At 42.2% G+C, this 21,284-nt stretch overlaps 2 protein-coding genes and 1 long non-coding RNA gene across 7 annotated transcripts; all 3 read left to right on the plus strand.

Annotated features, from left to right (window-relative positions):
- The first annotated feature begins 4,271 nt into the window (after positions 1–4,271).
- Positions 4,272–6,798, plus strand: LOC134456176 (NAD(P)H dehydrogenase [quinone] 1-like). 2 transcript variants are annotated; one of them, XM_063207573.1, is made up of 6 exons: positions 4,272–4,388; positions 4,513–4,680; positions 5,121–5,251; positions 5,775–5,888; positions 6,081–6,182; positions 6,434–6,798. In XM_063207573.1, exons 1-6 carry the CDS (start codon positions 4,385–4,387, stop codon positions 6,746–6,748), a joined length of 834 nt encoding a protein of 277 aa, XP_063063643.1. In that variant the 5' UTR covers positions 4,272–4,384; the 3' UTR covers positions 6,749–6,798. The 2 variants fall into 2 exon arrangements, with proteins under 2 accessions (XP_063063643.1, XP_063063644.1); XM_063207574.1 differs by having other exon boundaries at positions 4,309–4,388; positions 4,516–4,680.
- Positions 6,799–12,703: 5,905 nt separating this feature from the next.
- Positions 12,704–15,222, plus strand: LOC134456177 (NAD(P)H dehydrogenase [quinone] 1-like). 2 transcript variants are annotated; one of them, XM_063207575.1, is made up of 6 exons: positions 12,704–12,819; positions 12,944–13,111; positions 13,551–13,681; positions 14,199–14,312; positions 14,505–14,606; positions 14,858–15,222. In XM_063207575.1, exons 1-6 carry the CDS (start codon positions 12,816–12,818, stop codon positions 15,170–15,172), a joined length of 834 nt encoding a protein of 277 aa, XP_063063645.1. In that variant the 5' UTR covers positions 12,704–12,815; the 3' UTR covers positions 15,173–15,222. The 2 variants fall into 2 exon arrangements, with proteins under 2 accessions (XP_063063645.1, XP_063063646.1); XM_063207576.1 differs by having other exon boundaries at positions 12,745–12,819; positions 12,947–13,111.
- Positions 15,223–18,466: 3,244 nt separating this feature from the next.
- On the plus strand, positions 18,467–21,066 carry LOC134456179 (uncharacterized). Of its 3 annotated transcripts, XR_010036244.1 has the most exons (4): positions 18,467–18,571; positions 20,104–20,214; positions 20,306–20,804; positions 20,909–21,066. It is a non-coding gene; the product is annotated as an uncharacterized LOC134456179 (long non-coding RNA). The 3 variants fall into 3 exon arrangements; XR_010036243.1 differs by having other exon boundaries at positions 20,104–20,804; XR_010036245.1 differs by lacking the exon at positions 18,467–18,571 and adding an exon at positions 18,629–18,905 and having other exon boundaries at positions 20,104–20,804.
- Positions 21,067–21,284: the final 218 nt, after the last annotated feature.

The following is a 21,284-nucleotide window of genomic DNA, read 5'->3' on the forward strand; positions in this document are numbered from 1 at the left end:
TTGACCTGAGACAAATTGCATTAGTAATCATTCCAAGTTTTTTGTAATCCCTAGGCATGTCTAAATAACATATTAAAAATCTACAGCTTTATATTTAGTGGAATATCCTTTTTTTCAAGGTCAATGTTGGAGATGTCCCATTCATTTTCCCATAGGTAGACAATACTGTATATGGGAATAGGCTAACATTTTAAACAATGATATATCAATTTGAAACTTTCACAGTAATTTATTCAAGCAAAGACAAATATATTTTGTATTGCAAGTTGTCTGAAATATGATGATTAAATATGCAAATGAGATCACATTTTGTTAAATATGCCATAAATTGTGCAGAAACGGGCAAGCATAAAACAAATTGCAAAAGTATTGATTCACACTTTTTATTGATACTTAATCCACCCTACATCATATGAAAAATCTACGTTGATCACTTTAGTGGAACATACTTTTTTGAAGGTCAGATAGCAGATTTTTAATGCATTTTGCCATTCAGTGGGTAAAATCGGATACTTTTGACCTTGGGGAAAGTATGTTCCACTGAATTGATGAAAGTAGATTTTTAATAGGCCTATGTGATGCAGAGGGGTTGAAGGATCAATATAATGTATGAACCATTACTATTGCAATTTGTTTTATGCTTGGTCTGTTGCCAGAGATTTATCACATATTTCAGTACATATGACCTCATTTGCATATTTCATCATCATATTTCAGAAAACTTGCAATACAAAAAATGTTTGTCTGAATATGAGTTACCAACTGTGAAATGTCATAGTTTAAAATGTAACCCTATTCACCTTGCATCTCCCATGTTCTATGGAGAAATGAATGGGAAATCTGCCAACTTTGACCTTGAAAAAAAGTATGTTGCACTAAATATAAAGCTGTCGATTTTTAATATGTGATACGGGGTTTAAGGATCACTTAAAAGTAGGAACCATTACTATTGCAATTTGTCCCGGGTTTGGGCCTTTTTGGAGCTAGATTGACTGGCCTATTTGGACTTGGTCTCGACTGGCCTTGACGGAGAGGACTTTATCCTGCCTACTGTTCATTATCCTGCGGACTAAAGGTTTTTTTGTCACTTCATCACTTCACGAACTGTTTCACAGTTTCAGTCTGTGGAGCATGTTATCGTTAACAATGTAGCTAAACACCCTTACGAAAATTGATCATGGTAAAGCATGATTTCATGTTTTTTTGAGCATGGCTCGGCACGGTTTTTGGTTTGACTATGGTTGAACTATAAAATGAATCATGGTTTTACAGCAGTTTATAATTATTCATTTCGTTGCACTTAGCTGCCGAGTCCTTGGAACAATGTGGGGTTAGGTGCCTTGCTCAAGGGCAGCAATGGATGGAGGTGTATGGTAGGATTCGAACCTGCTGCAACTCTGTGATCTTCAGTCCAACTAAAACCATGGTCGACTTTCGTATAATATAGCATATATATAGCACATTCATGAAAAATGCTGGGAAATACTGCAAATATGTGATAATCAAACTGTTCCTTTAAGACGTTGAAATATTCTATATCTGACGTTTCAGCAGTGTACAGGTCAGGGCAGGCATGGCATTGGGTAAAATTGAAAAAGCCTACAAAAAATCCTTCAGGTTCACCCTGAGCTTAATGTCTGTAAGGGTTCCTCTTCCTGTAAAGTTTCTTCGCTTTCCTCTTGTTTTGTGTCCTCCTTGTTCTATGAGAACATAAAACACCGGGAATAACCATGAACAGAGCACCAGGAGAGCTGACTGACTGACTGACTGTGTGTTTGATGGGGTCATCCCTATGTTCCCCGGGTCCTATGTTCCCCTCTACTGGGGAACTGCTTCAAAGTAGACTGCCACATGGCAAAGTGCAGGTTGCTGTAGTAACTGTGACAGGTTAGGTTTAGGGATGGTTTTGGGAAGGGCACAATTTGAAAACTTGGAAACATACAATGCGGGGAACATAGAACCCTTTTTCAAAAAAGGGCCCTATGTTTCCCGCTGCTTCCAAGTAGACTGCTGCCGCATGGCAAAGCGCAGGTTGTTGTTGCACCTCTGACAGGTTAGGTTTAGGATGGTTTTGGTCAGGGCACAAATTTACAACTCAACATTGCATTTCTGACGGGTTAGGTTTAGGGATGGTTTTGGGAAGGGCACAATTTGAAAACTTGGAAACATACAATGCGGGAACATAGAACCCTTTTTTTAGAAAAAGGGTCCTAAGTTCCCCGGTCCCATACAAAGACAGGGGAACATAGGACCCTTGGAACATAGGTACGAGCTCCCTGTTTGATACACAGAGCGTAGCGTAGTGTAGAGTAGAGTATGCAGAGACAATAAGAAGCCGTTCAGATACATCATACGGGAGTCTTAGATTTCACAAGTCGTTTCTAAAATCTGTTGTTACATCCTAGATCCTGAAAGTGGACAGTCTGACAAACATAATCTCCATGCGTTCAACGTGTAAACAAATTATCTACATTCAAGATACACTGTCGTTGAACTTACCTCTAAGTCTTTTCCTACAAAAGAAGAAGATGATGACGATGGTGAACACAGGCAGGCATACCAGTGTCAACACTAGGCTACCACTATAGCGACCACAGCATGGTTCTGTCCAGGACCAGGTTCTAAAACACACAATCCCCGTGTCAAGCGTGTGGTAGCATGAAGGAATAAAACTGTTAGGCACTTGAATTCTGATCACTTACGACTCATTAAAGGGATTAATTTAATTTATATATTTGATGAATGGATTGTTCACTCATTAAGCAAGCTCCAGCGAGCATATTGTAGTATACTCTTCTAAGCATTCACCTAGTGGAATGTGGAGCTTGTTGTCCAGGCTGAGGTGTTGAGCTGTGCAGGTGTACTGGTGGTGCTGCAGTTCCTCTGTGCTGGCCCCCAGGCTCTTCCTCATCTGGTAGTTTCCGTCTCCGTTAGGTAGCAGCTCCCCCCCACTGATCTGAAAGAGCCTTTTGCAGAAGCCAGACTCTGGGCTTGACTAAGACAGACAGCAAAGAATGATGGACAAAGCTAAGATGAGCATTATATACTATTGTGCACTGTTTTCTGATAGTTGTGCAGTGTATATATGAAGAGCTCTTTTCCAAAACGCTATATCCACCATTTTTGACTTTTTGCATTTTAATATTGGAATTGACAGTTGAGAGGTCATACCATATATGTGTGAATTCTTGCCATTCCAATGTTTTGAGAACATACTTTAAAACCTCTATAAAAATGCATTTTGCAATGCATTTCAATGGAATGCCCAATACAAAAATGTCAATTTCCCAACATTCTATAAAATGGATATATCTCATTTTGGAAAAGACCTCTTCATATTGAGAGCTGATATGCACATGATAGGATATGAATATTATTTGTCTCACAGTGGAGAGAGGTAACACTCTATAATTGTACATCATGACTGTCCGTCCGTTTACAAACTACCTATCTTTCAACAGCACTGACAGCTTGGTTTATGGTATAACACATAAGCTTACAGTCAGCTTACATTACCAAGCTTTTCCTGCTGGGGAACACCTTTGGGACTTAAGGTTATTGTTGTGTTCAGTATTCTGACTGGCCTTGATCATGGTGGTGGGAAGGGATAGTGGAGGGAGTTAAAGGCGGTGAAGGACAGAGGTGACTCTAGGGGTCAGCTTCCTCCCCCCAAAAAACAACAACAACAAAAAACAAGTCCGACAGGCGGACAACAGATGCGCCCGTCTATGCCAGTGGTTCTCAACCTTTTTTACTCAACTCTGCCACCTTATGGACACAAGAGGGAATTACGCGTCACGGACGGATGGACAAAGCCTCTTATAGAGATGCGTGAGACGCATCTAAAAATGGGTGTAATAGTCAACTGTTCTATGAAACAGCTTTCTTGGCAGAGGTCTGCACTCTGAGCATATTTCTAGTTAAAGATAAATTGAGTTACTCCAACAATAGAATCACAGTATCCAAGGACATGCACATTATTTAGTATGTACCTCAATTTTGAACAAGCAAATAGAGTAGTGGAAACCTTGCCCACCTAATTGCAATGAAAACTACTGACGATAGCCTTAAGTTGCTGTTAGAATCATTAACCAGATAAATTGAGTGATGACAACTTACTAATCTCCACGCACAGGTGGAGTCAATTTATCATGAACGTCACCTCGTCTTTTCCAAATTGGACGACCAATGAGTGCGCCCATCTCCCCTATAGAGGACTGGGGACCTCCTATTGGTAACAATTCCTCATTACACTGACACCTGAATATGAGGTAAGGCATTTAACCACTTGATTGTTAATTGATTATCAGCTGAGTGAAACAGTTTAAAAGGACACCCTTGGCAGTGTTGGGCACTGCAGCTGGTCTCTCCACTTTGTAGCAAGATGGGTAAGAAACTGTGGAGTTTCTGATAGCATCATTAACAAGCATCCTAGAAACTTTCTGTATTTGGTTTGGTTTTATGACATTTTTTATTTTAATTTTGTTTTTGTATGTTTGTTGCCTCCTCCAGCAGGTAAGAACGTGTTGATTGTGTATGCCCACCAAAGTGCTGGCTCCTTCAATGCAGCTGCCAAGGATGCTGCAGTGGAGCTGCTGACTGCCCAGGGCTGCAAGGTGGTCGTGTCAGACCTGTATGCCATGGGCTTTAAAGCCACAGCCACCAAAGAAGACATTACTGGTCAGTTTGCCTTGAGCATATTGTGTTTAGTGCAATAATGCTATACGCTATTGTCTCATGCATGAACCAAAAAGTAGGCCAGTGAACTTGAGTAAATTTAATCAAGTTAAAATGGATTAATTGTGTATGTGGTGTAATTACTTAACGGCAGAGGCGATTCTTGGTCCAGGTGGGGCCCCAAGCGAAAATGCAAAAGAATGAACATTTGCACCAAAATTACAACTTCTGTAATAAATTATGGGCTTTTATTCACTATCTAGGGGCTTGGGGGCTCTAAGCGGCTGCCTGCCTTGCCTGGTGGCAAGATGCGCCTCTGCTTAACAGTGGTTGAATTTGTGATGGGCATGAGCCTTTTTATTTCACCATAGTCATGACTCATACTTTCTTAATTCCTATTGCAATTATAAACTGACTGCCTTCTCTTCAACTACCTGTTTCAGGTGAGCTGAAGAATGCTGAGCACTTCCGGTATGGAGAGGAGACCAAGGTGGCCTGGCAGGAAAACCGCCTGAGTGCCGATCTGGTGGAAGAGCACAAGAAGGTGGCAGATGCTGATCTCGTTATCTTCCAGGTGCAGTCCTCTAAGTTGATTACAACAACCGTTTGCAGGCTTACCTAGGGAAATTCCCACTTGTCATTTGCTATGTTTACATGACTCATGTAATTCGGAATTAAGTCACTTTAATTCTGAATAAAGCTCAATTCTGTTTTGAAAACGTCATGTAAACGCTTCACAATTTGGAATTAAATGAAGGATCAAAGCAAACTCTACTGAACTATTTAATTCTGAATTATTAATTCGAAATTAAAAACTTCATGTAAACATAGTCATTGTGACTCAGCATTGCACAGCACAATGCTCACTGCATGCAATGTAGTTACACGTATACCTCACCCATGCCATGGCCTAGCTCTCGCGCAGACCCTTCGTGCGTCTTCGTTGAACTTAAGGATCTGTGTGAGAACCAGGTTACCTGTGCAAGGGGTCAGGCCCAAATACCGCCTCAGTAGTAGCATGCTCAGGGTACCTTTGTCAGGGGACACAGCAGGACTGGTAAATTGCCCCTTAAGGATTTTTTTCCCCCTCCATGCAGTTTCCGATGTACTGGTTCTCCATGCCAGCCATCATGAAGGGTTGGATTGATCGTGTCCTCACACAAGGCTTTGCCTACACACCGGAGAAACGCTACAGTCAGGGACCCTTCAAGGTATAGCTCATTCCCTTTTTACTGTCCTGTTCTCATTACAACATTTAGGCTGCTCTAATTTTAAAGGTAGCTGAACAATATGCATAATTAATTGGTGGCATATCTGGCCCTCCTCTGTTTTTAAACTTGCATATCAGTCTTTTGTCATTCGGACAGATTTTAATATTTGCATGCGATGCGTCTTTCTTGTAGGAGAAGCTTGCTATGCTGTCTTTCACCACTGGCTCCCAAGAGTCCATGTTCAACTCTAATGGAATCAATGGGGATATGAATGTCACCCTGTGGCCAATTCAGGTACTGCACATAACCAACCAAGCCAGCTAATAGAGGGGACTTAATGTAAATGTCGTTTGTCAGAAACATCAGTCCTGCCAAATAAAGGGGTTTTTTGTGCGATACCACAGCATTTCCTATCTGCTATTTTCAGTTTGACCACCCATAGCTCTTCTGAGTGATTTAGCACTAACAAACCGTAATGGCATTGCCCTTGTAACTGTAAGGTGGATCGTGGTCACTTGCTAATTAAACGGTTTCATTTTCTCCAGAATGGCATCCTCTACTACTGTGGCTTCCAGGTCCTGGCCCCACAGATCTTCTGGGCCCCGCCGCACATCACGGCCGAGGGCCGCAGCAGCGTGTTGGAGGGCTGGCGCAAACGCCTCCTCGGCCTGCTGAGTGAGCCGCCGCTGTCCTTCACGCCCTCGGACAGCTTCGACACCAGCAGCGGCTTCCAGCTCAAGAGTGAGGTGAAGGAGAAGCAGGCAGAGGCTGAATACGGCCTGACCGTCGGCCACCATCTTGGAAAACCCCTTCCTCCCAACAACCAGTTCAGGCCCACCCTGTGTCTCGGCTCAGCATGAGCCCATGTTGCCTTTTTAGTTCTGCTAATAAAAGATGGATTGTAAAACTACGTTATTCTTTGTTTGGTTATTGGAGGCATGCTTTTAAATACCATGGCAGAAAGTTTAGACTGCTGACTGAGAATTGAACTCTTGTCTTGAAGTTCACAGGCACACTTCAATCACGGTCCTTTTATCTCTTGAACTACTGGCTCTCAGCCCAAAACCTTTTTGTGCTTTGACGAGCAGTTCTGAGTAATCAAATGGAATGTGTAACGGTATAAATGCACATCTTCCATTTTGATGTGATCTTGTCAAAGCTCATGCAAGTTGTCAAAGTACTACAATGACCCTAGCTGCCCAGAGATAATGGGGTTCTCAAGTCTCACACTTTGGGAGTGAGACTCATTTAGCCTTCCCCTCCACTCAATTCTCCCTCAGCCCAATTTTGACTTTCCAACATTTCCTACTGTGTCCCTATTTTTCCCTAAATGTCAAACTTGTGCTAACCTTGTTGCATAGATATTTTTTGACTAAGTTACCCTGACCTTTTTTAAAAATACATACATGAGTCATATATGTATTTAAAAAAATATTATGACCAACCCAAGCAGTGTTCCAGACTTATCAAGACCAACTGGTGTTAGTTCTGAATCATTCAATAAAGTGAAGTAGGCTTGCCAGCCTGCTAAGACTGAGCCTGAGCACTGATGGTGGTGGTGTGCCGTCAGTGCCCCAGTAATAGACAGGTCATCAGCTGGGAAAATTAGGCCTTTCGTCCTACTGCATTTTTCTCTGTGGATTACTGACCAGAAGCCCTATTGGAAGAAATTAAAACATGGGGCCACGTCAATTTTTGCTCCGAATTCAATATGGCCGCCATTTTCCAAAATGACTTTCATGCATTATTACATTGTACTATAAGGTGATATTCATGAACGATTACCTACTTTCAACACTATTCTGTCATTTCCTTACATACATGTTTACAAAGGTTGACTAAGCTAAAACAAATGAAAATAAAGTTGGCCACCTGCAATATCCAAAGGAAAGTGCTGAAAATAATGATTGAAATGCACATATAGAGTCTGTGGCTGGGAAAAGTAGGCCTATGTCCTGTCAGGGTTTTGACAGTGGATTACAGACCAGAAGGCCTATTGAAAAAGATTCACCAGCTGGTTGCCATCTCAAATGTGCTCCAAAATTCAAAATATTCTGTTTTTCAGAATGGCAGACTTTCATACATTTTTCTCAATACTGTAAGACCATAATTATCAATAAAGACAACCTATTTTCAGTGAAATTCTGTCCTATCTCCTATCTACAGACGTGAGTACAAAGGTTGGCAACAGAAATATGTAAATATATACCCTGCCCCTTTGAAATATCCTATGGTTGTTGTCAGAAAATGATTGAATTACACATACACAATTGACTGCTGAAAAAAGGCTATTGATCTGCTGAACTTTTCACATTAGATAACTGACCAAAAGTTTTTAAGGCCACATGTTTTTGTATAAAGCAAGGGTGAGTGTGCGTGCATGTGTGCGCGTGTATCCTCCGCTCATCTTTCCCCTGCTCTACAGTGTCTTTCCCCCCCACACACAATTCTACCTCCCCCACCCCCTCACTCATCTCCCCCCACACACTATTCTGCCTCCCCCACCCCTTCACTCATCTCCCCCCCACACACTATTCTGCCCCCCCAAGTATTCTGCCTCCCCCACCCCCTCACTCATCTCCCCCACACACTATTCTGCCCCACCCACCCACCCCCCACTATTCTGCCCCCCAACCCCTTCACTCACCCCCCCCCCCCCCATGCTACTCTGCACCCCCACCCCTCACTCACTCCCCCCACTATTCTGCCCCCCACGCTCACCCCCCCTGACTCATTCTCCCCCCACCCCCCCAAAGGTTGACTAAGCTAAAACAAATGAAAATAAAGTTGGCCACCTTGCAATATCCAAAGGAAAGTGCTGAAAATAATGATTGAAATGCACATATAGATGCACATATAGAGAAAATTAGGCCTATTGTCCTGTCAGGGTTTTGACAGTGGATTACAGACCAGAAATTCTCACCCACCCCCCATCCAATGTGAAAAGTTTGGCAGGTCAACCACCCCCCCACCCCCCCTCTCAACATACCTCCCCCCCCCACACACACACACACACACTATTCTGCCCCCCAAACCCCTAATTCAACCCCGACTCATTCCCCCCACCCCCCACTCTGGCCCCCTACCCCCGCTCACCCCCTCATTCATCCCCCTGCTCCTCCACATTATTCGGTCCCCCCTACCCCCCCCCCCCCCCCCCCCCCCCCCCCAACCCCCCCCCACCTTAAACCCCCCACAACACACACACACACACCATCTACTGTGTCTATGTCAGTGTATGTAAAGAAGCACACTGGCCACACAAACTTGAGAAGTGCACTCAGGCACACACACACATACAAACGCACGCACGCACGCACACACACACACACACACACACAGTTTGGCAGGACAATGTGCCTTTTTTCAGCAGTCCACTGTGCCTGTGAAATTCAATCATTTGACAACATTCCTTTGGATATTTCAAAGTGGCAAGATATTCATGCCTTTTTCTAGACAACCTTTATGCTCGCGTCTGTAAGAAGATAGGACAATTTAACTGAAAAATAGGTCATCTTTATTGATAATTATGGCCTTACAATATTGAGAAAAATATGTGAAAGTCTGCCATTCTGAAAAACAGAGAACATTTTGAATTTTGGAGCACATAGATGGCAAGCAGCTGGTGAATCTTTTTCAATAGGCCTTCTGTGATCCACTGTGAAAACCCTGACAGGAAAATAGGCCTAATTTGCCCAGCCATAGACTCTCTATGTGCATTTCAATAATTATTTTCAGCACTTTCCTTTGGATAATGCAAGGTGGCCAACTTTATTTTCATTTGTTTTAGTTTAGTCAACCTTTGTAAACATGTATGTAAGGAAATAGGACAGAATAGTGCTGAAAGTAGTTAATCATTCATGAATATCACCTTATAGTACAATGTAGTAATGCATGAAAACAAGTCATTTTGGAAAATGGCATCCATATTGAATTCTGAGCAAAAATTGACGTGGCCCCATGTTTTAATTTCTTCCAATAGGCCTTCTGGGCAATAATCCACAGAGAAAAGTGCGGTAGGACGAAAGGCCTAATTTTCCCAGCTGATGACCTGTCTATAACCCTAGACAAGTCCGACAGGCGGACAACTGATGCGTCCGTCTATGCCAGTGGTTCTCAACCTTTTTTACTCAACTCTGCCCCCTTATGGACACGAGGGAAACTCGTCACGGACGGACCAACGGACGGACAAAGCCTCTTATAGAGATGCGTGAGACGCATCTAAAAAACAAAGGAATGAACATTTGAAGCAAAGTCACCACTACTGTTGTAAAATGTGAGCTGTCATTCAAATTCACCATCTAGGGCAGGGGTGGGGAACCTATGGCTCAAGGGTCGTTTATGGCCCGTGATGCCACCTTTTTTTTTGCACACATTTTGACACATTTCGCAATATGATTAAAGGGACGCTGTGTGAGATTTTTAGTTGTTTATTTCCAGAATTCATGCTGCCCATTCACTAATGTTACCTTTTTCATGAATACTTACCACCAGCATCAAATTCAAAGTTTTCATTATGACTGGAAAAATTGCACTTTTCATACATGAAAAGGGGGATCTTCTCTATGGTCCACCATTTTGAATTTCCAAAAATAGCCTTTTTTAGCTACAAAAATGACTGTACTTGGACCTTACTAGAAAACATTTGTTTAATACTTAGTAAACTTTCATGTAAAGACCAAATTTGGCAATAGGCAGCCCAATTTCAATAAGCAGCATAGTTGCAGTAACTTTTTTTGACCATTTCCTGCACAGTGTCCTTTTAACAGTCGTCATTGATGAACATGGATATGTGTAGCCTATATCACAGCAGAGATACTACAAACCCCAACTCCTGTGAAGTTGGGACGTTTGGTAAACTGTGAATAAAATAAAAATGCTATCATTTTCAAAACAGTCAAACCATTCATTAGATGGAGAATAGTGAAAATACAACATATTAAGTGTAAAAACTGAGAAAACATATTGTTTTGGGGGGCATATGTACTCATTTCTAATTTGATAACTGCAACACGTCTCAAATAAGTTGGGACGGGGATCAGTGAGATGTAATAAACATCCAAATAAGATAAAACAAAATAGAAGAACATTTCAAAATGAATTGTACTGTTGGACAATATGAGTGTCCAGGTATAAGATCATCACAGAGAGGCTCAGTCACTCAGAATTAAAGATGCAGAGGGAATAATTATTACCATAGTTATTACATACATTTTTAAATTTCCTTTGATTTGCCATGATTGAGTGAATATAAGACATAATTTTGTTATTAAAATCATTGTATAGGTTCATGACATCATGAAATATACATCCGCTGTAGTCTCACTCTAGCACTCCAAGAATTACAGCTATTGAAAATTGACCACCATATTAAGAATGCTTCATGTGTGCAAATGAGGGGTTTAACATTCTCCTATGCACCCAAGCTCACTTGAAATAGACCCAGAAGACATGGGAAACTGTCCTTCGCTTACAGAAGTCAGCAGAAGTTGCAGAAGTCAATTATTTTTGAGTCTTTTGATTTATATATTTGATGAATGGATTGTTCACTCATTAAGCAAGCTCCAGCGAGCATATTGTAGTATACTCTTCTAAGCATTCACCTAGTGGAATGTGGAGCTTGTTGTCCAGGCTGAGGTGTTGAGCTGTGCAGGTGTACTGGTGGTGCTGCAGTTCCTCTGTGCTGGCCCCCAGGCTCTTCCTCATCTGGTAGTTTCCGTCTCCGTTAGGTAGCAGCTCCCCCCCACTGATCTGAAAGAGCCTTTTGCAGAAGCCAGACTCTGGGCTTGACTAAGACAGACAGCAAAGAATGATGGACAAAGCTAAGATGAGCATTATATACTATTGTGCACTGTTTTCTGATAGTTGTGCAGTGTATATATTGAGAGCTGATATGCACATGATATGATATGAATATTATTTGTCTCACAGTGGAGAGAGGTAACACTCTACAATTGTACATCATGACTGTCCGTCCGTTTACAAACTACCTATCTTTCAACAGCACTGACAGCTTGGTTTATGGTGTAACACATAAGCTTACAGTAAGCTTACATCACCAAGCTTTTCCTGCTGGGGAACACCTTTGGGACTTAAGGTTATTGTTGTGTTCAGTATTCTGACTGGCCTTGATCATGGTGGTGGGAAGGGATAGTGGAGGGAGTTAAAGGCGGTGAAGGACAGAGGTGACTCTAGGGGTCAGCTTCCTCCCCCCAAAAAACAACAACAACAAAAAACAAGTCCGACAGGCGGACAACAGATGCGCCCGTCTATGCCAGTGGTTCTCAACCTTTTTTACTCAACTCTGCCACCTTATGGACACAAGAGGGAATTACGCGTCACGGACGGATGGACAAAGCCTCTTATAGAGATGCGTGAGACGCATCTAAAAATGGGTGTAATAGTCAACTGTTCTATGAAACAGCTTTCTTGGCAGAGGTCTGCACTCTGAGCGTATTTCTAGTTAAAGATAAATTGAGTTACTCCAACAATAGAATCACAGTATCAAAGGACATGCACATTATTTAGTATGTACCTCAATTTTGAACAAGCAAATAGAGTAGTGGAAACCTTGCCCACCTAATTGCAATGAAAACTACTGACGATATCCTTAAGTTGCTGTTAGAATCATTAACCAGATAAATTGAGTGATGACAACTTACTAATCTCCACGCACAGGTGGAGTCAATTTATCATGAACGTCACCTCGTCTTTTCCAAATTGGACGACCAATGAGTGCGCCCATCTCCCCTATAGAGGACTGGGGACCTCCTATTGGTAACAATTCCTCATTACACTGACACCTGAATATGAGGTAAGGCATTTAACCACTTGATTGTTAATTGATTATCAGCTGAGTGAAACAGTTTAAAAGGACACCCTTGGCAGTGTTGGGCACTGCAGCTGGTCTCTCCACTTTGTAGCAAGATGGGTAAGAAACTGTGGAGTTTCTGATAGCATCATTAACAAGCATCCTAGAAACTTTCTGTATTTGGTTTGGTTTTATGACATTTTTTATTTTAATTTTGTTTTTGTATGTTTGTTGCCTCCTCCAGCAGGTAAGAACGTGTTGATTGTGTATGCCCACCAAAGTGCTGGCTCCTTCAATGCAGCTGCCAAGGATGCTGCAGTGGAGCTGCTGACTGCCCAGGGCTGCAAGGTGGTCGTGTCAGACCTGTATGCCATGGGCTTTAAAGCCACAGCCACCAAAGAAGACATTACTGGTCAGTTTGCCTTGAGCATATTGTGTTTAGTGCAATAATGCTACACGCTATTGTCTCATGCATGAACCAAAAAGTAGGCCAGTGAACTTGAGTAAATTAATCAAGTTAAAATGGATTAACTGTGTATGTGGTGTAATTACTTAACGGCAGAGGCGATTCTTGGTCCAGGTGGGGCCCCAAGCGAAAATGCAAAAGAATGAACATTTGCACCAAAATTACAGCTACTGTAATAAATTATGGGCTTTTATTCACTATCTAGGGGCTTGGGGGCTCTAAGCGGCTGCCTGCCTTGCCTGGTGGCAAGATGCGCCTCTGCTTAACAGTGGTTGAATTTGTGATGGGCATGAGCCTTTTTATTTCACCATAGTCATGACTCATACTTTCTTAATTCCTATTGCAATTATAAACTGACTGCCTTCTCTTCAACTACCTGTTTCAGGTGAGCTGAAGAATGCTGAGCACTTCCGGTATGGAGAGGAGACCAAGGTGGCCTGGGAGGAAAACCGCCTGAGTGCCGATCTGGTGGAAGAGCACAAGAAGGTGGCAGAGGCTGATCTCGTTATCTTCCAGGTGCAGTCCTCTAAGTTGATTACAACAACCGTTTGCAGGCTTACCTAGGGAAACTCCCACTTGTCATTTGCTATGTTTACATCACTCATGTAATTCGGAATTAAGTCACTTTAATTCTGAATAAAGCTCAATTCTGTTTTGAAAATGCCATATAAATGCTTCACAATTTGGAATTAAATGAAAGCTCAATGTAAATTCGACTGAACTATGTAATTCTGAATTATTCATTTGGAATTAAAAACGTCATGTAAACATAGTCATTGTGACTCAGCATTGCACAGCACAATGCTCACTGCATGCAATGTAGTTACACGTATACCTCACCCATGCCATGGCCTAGCTCTCGCGCAGACCCTTCGTGCGTCTTCGTTGAACTTAAGGATCTGTGTGAGAACCAGGTTACCTGTGCAAGGGGTCAGGCCCAAATACCGCCTCAGTAGTAGCATGCTCAGGGTACCTTTGTCAGGGGACACAGCAGGACTGGTAAATTAAGGATTTTTTTTCCCCCTCCATGCAGTTTCCGATGTACTGGTTCTCCATGCCAGCCATCATGAAGGGTTGGATTGATCGTGTCCTCACACAAGGCTTTGCCTACACACCGGAGAAACGCTACAGTCAGGGACCCTTCAAGGTATAGCTCATTCCCTTTTTACTGTCCTGTTCTCATTACAACATTTAGGCTGCTCTAATTTTAAAGGTAGCTGAACAATATGCATAATTAATTGGTGGCATATCTGGCCCTCCTCTGTTTTTAAACTTGCATATCAGTCTTTTGTCATTCGGACAGATTTTAATATTTGCATGCGATGCGTCTTTCTTGTAGGAGAAGCTTGCTATGCTGTCTTTCACCACTGGCTCCCAAGAGTCCATGTTCAACTCTAATGGAATCAATGGGGATATGAATGTCACCCTGTGGCCAATTCAGGTACTGCACATAACCAACCAAGCCAGCTAATAGAGGGGACTTAATGTAAATGTCGTTTGTCAGAAACATCAGTCCTGCCAAATAAAGGGGTTTTTTGTGCGATACCACAGCATTTCCTATCTGCTATTTTCAGTTTGACCACCCATAGCTCTTCTGAGTGATTTAGCACTAACAAACCGTAATGGCATTGCCCTTGTAACTGTAAGGTGGATCGTGGTCACTTGCTAATTAAACGGTTTCATTTTCTCCAGAATGGCATCCTCTACTACTGTGGCTTCCAGGTCCTGGCCCCACAGATCTTCTGGGCCCCGCCGCACATCACGGCCGAGGGCCGCAGCAGCGTGTTGGAGGGCTGGCGCAAACGCCTCCTCGGCCTGCTGAGTGAGCCGCCGCTGTCCTTCACGCCCTCGGACAGCTTCGACACCAGCAGCGGCTTCCAGCTCAAGAGTGAGGTGAAGGAGAAGCAGGCAGAGGCTGAATACGGCCTGACCGTGGGCCACCATCTTGGAAAACCCCTTCCTCCCAACAACCAGTTCAGGCCCACCCTGTGTCTCGGCTCAGCATGAGCCCATGTTGCCTTTTTAGTTCTGCTAATAAAAGATGGATTGTAAAACTACGTTATTCTTTGTTTGGTTATTGGAGGCATGCTTTTAAATACCATGGCAGAAAGTTTAGACTGCTGACTGAGAATTGAACTCTTGTCTTGAAGTTCACAGGCACACTTCAATCACGGTCCTTTTATCTCTTGAACTACTGGCTCTCAGCCCAAAACCTTTTTGTGCTTTGACGAGCAGTTCTGAGTAATCAAATGGAATGTGTAACGGTATAAATGCACATCTTCCATTTTGATATGCTCTTGTCAAAGCTCATGCAAGTTGTCAAAGTACTACAATGACCCTAGCTGTCCAGCTGACCCTAGCTGTCCAGAGATAATGGGGTTCTCAAGTCTCACACTTTGGAGGGGAAGGCTAAATGAGTCTCAGTCCCACTCAATTCTCCCTCAGCCCAATTTTGACTTTCCAACATTTCCTACTGTGTCCCTATTTTTCCCTAAATGTCAAACTTGTGCTAACCTTGTTGCATAGATTTTTTTTGACTAAGTTACCCTGACCTTTTTTAAAAATACATACATGAGTCATATATGTATTTAAAAAAATATTATGACCAACCCAAGCAGTGTTCCAGACTTATCAAGACCAACTGGTGTTAGTTCTGAATCATTCAATAAAGTGAAGTAGGCTTGCCAGCCTGCTAAGACTGAGCCTGAGCACTGATGGTGGTGGTGTGCCGTCAGTGCCCCAGTAAGCTTAACCCTAGACAAGTCCGACAGGCGGACAACTGATGCGTCCGTCTATGCCAGTGGTTCTCAACCTTTTTTACTCAACTCTGCCCCCTTATGGACACGAGGGAATCGCGTCACGGACGGACCAACGGACGGACAAAGCCTCTTATAGAGATGCGTGAGACGCATCTAAAAAACAAAGGAATGAACATTTGAAGCAAAGTCACCACTACTGTTGTAAAATGTGAGCTGTCATTCAAATTCACCATCTAGGGCAGGGGTGGGGAACCTATGGCTCAAGGGTCGTTTATGGCCCGTGATGCCACCTTTTTTTTTGCACACATTTTGACACATTTCGCAATATGATTAAAGGGACGCTGTGTGAGATTTTTAGTTGTTTATTTCCAGAATTCATGCTGCCCATTCACTAATGTTACCTTTTTCATGAATACTTACCACCAGCATCAAATTCAAAGTTTTCATTATGACTGGAAAAATTGCACTTTTCATACATGAAAAGGGGGATCTTCTCTATGGTCCACCATTTTGAATTTCCAAAAATAGCCTTTTTTAGCTACAAAAATGACTGTACTTGGACCTTACTAGAAAATATTTGTTTAATACTTAGTAAACTTTCATGTAAAGACCAAATTTGGCAATAGGCAGCCCAATTTCAATAAGCAGCATAGTTGCAGTACCTTTTTTTGACCATTTCCTGCACAGTGTCCTTTTAACAGTCGTCGTTGATGAACATGGATATGTGTAGCCTATATCACAGCAGAGATACTACAAACCCCAACTCCGGTGAAGTTGGGACGTTTGGTAAACTGTGAATAAAATAAAAATGCTATCATTTTCAAAACAGTCAAACCATTCATTAGATGGAGAATAGTGAAAATACAACATATTAAGTGTAAAAACTGAGAAAACATATTGTTTTGGGGGGCATATGTACTCATTTCTAATTTGATAACTGCAACACGTCTCAAATAAGTTGGGACGGGGATCAGTGAGATGTAATAAACATCCAAATAAGATAAAACAAAATAGAAGAACATTTCAAAATGAATTGTACTGTTGGACAATATGAGTGTCCAGGTATAAGATCATCACAGAGAGGCTCAGTCACTCAGAATTAAAGATGCAGAGGGAATAATTATTACCATAGTTATTACATACATTTTTAAATTTCCTTTGATTTGCCATGATTGAGTGAATATAAGACATAATTTTGTTATTAAAATCATTGTATAGGTTCATGACATCATGAAATATACATCCGCTGTAGTCTCACTCTAGCACTCCAAGAATTACAGCTATTGAAAATTGACCACCATATTAAGAATGCTTCATGTGTGCAAATGATAGAGGGGTTTAACATTCTCCTATGCACCCAAGCTCACTTGAAATAGACCCAGAAGACATGGGAAACTGTCCTTCGCTTACAGAAGTCAGCAGAAGTTGCAGAAGTCAATTCTTTTTGAGTCTTGCACATCCTGTGCTACAGTGAAAATGGACCATCCAACTTGTGTTAGTGCTAACTTCAAAAGTCAGCCTCCATGATGGCATGGGGGTGTAGTAGTGGATTGGTTAAGTTGTTCTCACTTATCTGTAGAGTTAAATACAGTGCTGAATGATATAAATGGGTTTTAAACAGCATGAAAAGCCACTCATGCATTGTATTTTGAAGGGAGATCTTCGATTACTGCCACATAGTAAGAATAAATTACATTCTCTACTATGTTTTAATAGTTTAACTCCATGGACCAGCAGGTGATAAATTGGCGGCCTTTTGGTCAAGACCTGTCACACTGTAAGCACTACAGAAAGGAAAACATTGCAAAACATGACAAAGAATACACCCTCCATTTCAGCTGGTGAAATCCTGTCCAAGATAGCAATTTTTAATACAAAATCATCTCATCGGTTAATGTATTTAACTGTTAAATGTTGTCTTTTGTTTTGTTTTTAGTCTTCCTTGGCATTTGCTGCCTTTTATTGTCCCCGTCCCAACTCTTTTGAGACGTGTTGAATGTCCGCCAAAACAATAATTTTGGTCAGTTTTGATGGCTGATATGTTTTCTTTGTGCCGTTCTCCATCTAATTTAAGAATCAGACATTTTGAAAATGGCAGTGTTTTGTTATTATTCACAATTTGCCTTGTGTCTCAACTTCTATGGAGTTGGGGTTTGTATAAAGTAGGCCTATGCCTAAGTAGGCCTATAGTCTACAGTTCTTGGAGAATAACAAGGTTGACAGCAGTAGCCTACAGTATTTGTGTGTGTGTGTGTGTGTGTGTGTGTGTGTGTGTGTGTGTGTGTGTGTGTGTGTGTGTGTGTGTGTGTGTGTGTGTGTGTGTGTGTGTGTGAACAAGCTACGCAGGGGTGCCCAACCAGTCGATCGCGAGCTACACTCTAAAAAGAGCTGGGTTATTACTTTGACTAAACCCCTGGGTCAATTGCTTTTCTATGAAAAATGGGTTAAATATAACCCATATTGGGTCATTTTCCGTACCCATTACCTGGCACCCAGGCCCTGGGTCATTTCAACCCTGTAATCTTGTCAATATATTTGAATTTTGAATTTTACCGCCCGGACGCCATTGCCAAAACGGCTAGTAAACTCAAGAACTACCAACGTCCAGAAGAAAGGACACCGGATGGCATGTGAAAGCATTGTTTAGGTAAGTGTGCGCCTTTTATTACATATAAACTTGCCATATTGCTTTTCGCGGTGTAAATATGCGTCAGCCGTGAGTTCCTGTTTGTGGCGAGTATATTACGGCACATTTCATAGAAAGCTATACCCATTTCGAGTAGGCCTAATAGGAGGAAACGGTAACTAATCTTTTAAGGGGAGCAAATGAATAAGCACTCTGTCATAACTGCAGCGGTTTGCTATCCTGTGGTGGATTTGGGAATATATTTGCTACATTTCATTGGAAAGTAGTATGTTCGTCCAGCCTTCGTCCAGGTTCTGTCAACGGTGGTTAGTTAGCTAATAACCAAGACACTACGGTAAGTCATAATGTTAGCCCTTCTGGGATTCATTTGGTTGCTATTTAGCATAGTTCTAGCTTATAACGGATGGTTGGCTGTCAGTGGTTGGGCAGATTCTTTTTAGGTAGGGGGCTAAGTGTGTCTACTCGACGATAAATTGAGGTTACACAGTGAGGCGATATACTTTCTATACGGGCTGTGATACTACTAGCCTAATGCAGGACGCAACTGACACAAATCTGAGAAATAAGCTAACTATAGCGAATTAGCCGCTACCTGGCTCCACTCAACCTAGAATTCTGTTCATAACGACAGCATTTTCGTTTGGGGGCCGCAAGCTGGCATCTGAAGGCTGTCTTCGGTTTCCACAAGTGTCATGTTAGTTCTACATACTGTAGGGGAGTCGACGGGCTTTCTTCTTTTTCTGTGTCAACTAGAACTAGTTTTATGAGAGCAAGTGCTTGTGTTGTGTGACTTCTCCTGACTCCTGCGATGTTCTTCCGAGGCCGAGCTCACTGCGACTTGCACCTTTCACAAGTCCGAACTCTGATAAAGGCAGAGGGAGGGAGGGATAGCTCGCGCATTAAATATTACCGGTATGTTAGGTGTGGTAAGTCGCATCGTGTGTTTGGGCAGCTTGCCTGTGCAAGAAAATGTTGTCGCGACAATTGTTTATTGTTTGTGTGTCAACTGGCGTTTCTTATGTCGTATGTGCTTTGCTTGCTTGATTAGAGTCGTAGCTCTACTACGTAGCTGTTTGATAAATGCGGATGAAGGCTACGCGTGGAAAACGTGTTTACATTCACCAGTCGTTGTGTTCCAAAATTACTTAAATGCGGAGGGAATAGTTATCCAATTTCTTTCATTCACGAGCAGGGATGTGTTGCTTTGTTGACGCTACAGGGAAGTTTCCTGGTTTAAAGAAATTTGTGGCTATAGGCAACAGCTACTTCAACATGCTTTGCATGAAATCGTGCGTGTGTAACTTAGTTCTAGTGTGAGTGTGTGATATTGTACTCTGTGCAGTATTTACGAAGGGACAGGGACTGGTTGGTTTATATTTTTGTTTATGTAAATGAAAAATGTAAAGTTGTGTGTAGTAGTGAGACAAAAGCCTTTCATACATTTATTTAAGGTTGTCTGTTGTCTGTTTGAAGGTGTGTCTGCAAAGCTCTAAAACGTTTTGTCTTTTTTTATCTCTTCTGCTCTGGATAAGGTGGACTTCTCTCCTCTGACCGGTTACCAAGACAGCTGGGTGTGTAGGAAACTGGAACTAAGTCACTGAAGAAGTAAACCGATGAAAACCGATTTGGATTGTCTGAGAGATGTAAGTCAGTGAGTTCAGGATAAATGTGTATCAACTGTATTGTAGGCTTATTACTTGAACAATAAAATCACAACAACTGCTTATTTTTCAGCTGTAGGGCACAAGTAAGAGGAGAAGAATGCTGCTCAGCTGGGTCGGCGTCGGCCACACTACTTATTCAAGAAGCCCTTGGATATCATCGGCATGTATGAAGTAAGTTTTTAATGTCATGCACAACAGCAGGCGTGAATGCGCTCGCACACGCGCGCACACACACACACACACACACACACACACACACACACACACACACACACACACACTAACAATGAGAGCTGGCCTGATATTGTTCTTTGATGCTGTGAATGTGTATGGAATGCCTACTGTCTGGTGTCACTTCAGACAATTTTGCTACGGTTTACTGTATGTTCTGTCTATCTGTCTGCCAAACTCTCAAACTTGTTGTCTGTCTTTTTGTCTTCCTCTTTGGGCACCGGCAGGCACTGTCATTCCGGTAGTCCGTTCCTCGATGGACGTGATGACCTGGCACCAAAACCGCTTAATGTGTACGGAGCTGTGTCTGCATCGAGGGAAGAACGCGGCACTGAAATGTGAGTGTATGATCCAAGAATTGTAAACATGGGTACCAGTTGTACTATATATTTCACAGTAAAATCCCAATTACTCATAGTTATTCATTCTTTTTCTGCTGTAGGACACAAATGAAAGAAGATTACTTCTGCTCTGCTGGGTCTGTGACACTATTTATCCGAGGAGTCCTCAAACATCAGGATGTAGGAAGTAAGATCTTTTTATGTCATGCATAACAGCCCATGCGTGCACGCACACGCACGCACACACACACACCACACATATGCTCATACACACATGCACACACACACACACACACACGTACAAAACATGCGCATGCACACCCCACTCTACACCACACACAGATAAACACACACAACCTTAAAGGGACACTGTGTGAGATTTTTAGTTGTTTATTTCCAGAATTCATGCTGCCCATTCACTTATGTTACCTTTTTCATTAATGCTTACCACCACCATCAAATTCTAAGCATTCATTA

This window comes from Engraulis encrasicolus, chromosome 10 (genome assembly GCF_034702125.1).
Source record: "Engraulis encrasicolus isolate BLACKSEA-1 chromosome 10, IST_EnEncr_1.0, whole genome shotgun sequence".
NCBI classification, from domain to species: domain Eukaryota; kingdom Metazoa; phylum Chordata; class Actinopteri; order Clupeiformes; family Engraulidae; genus Engraulis; species Engraulis encrasicolus.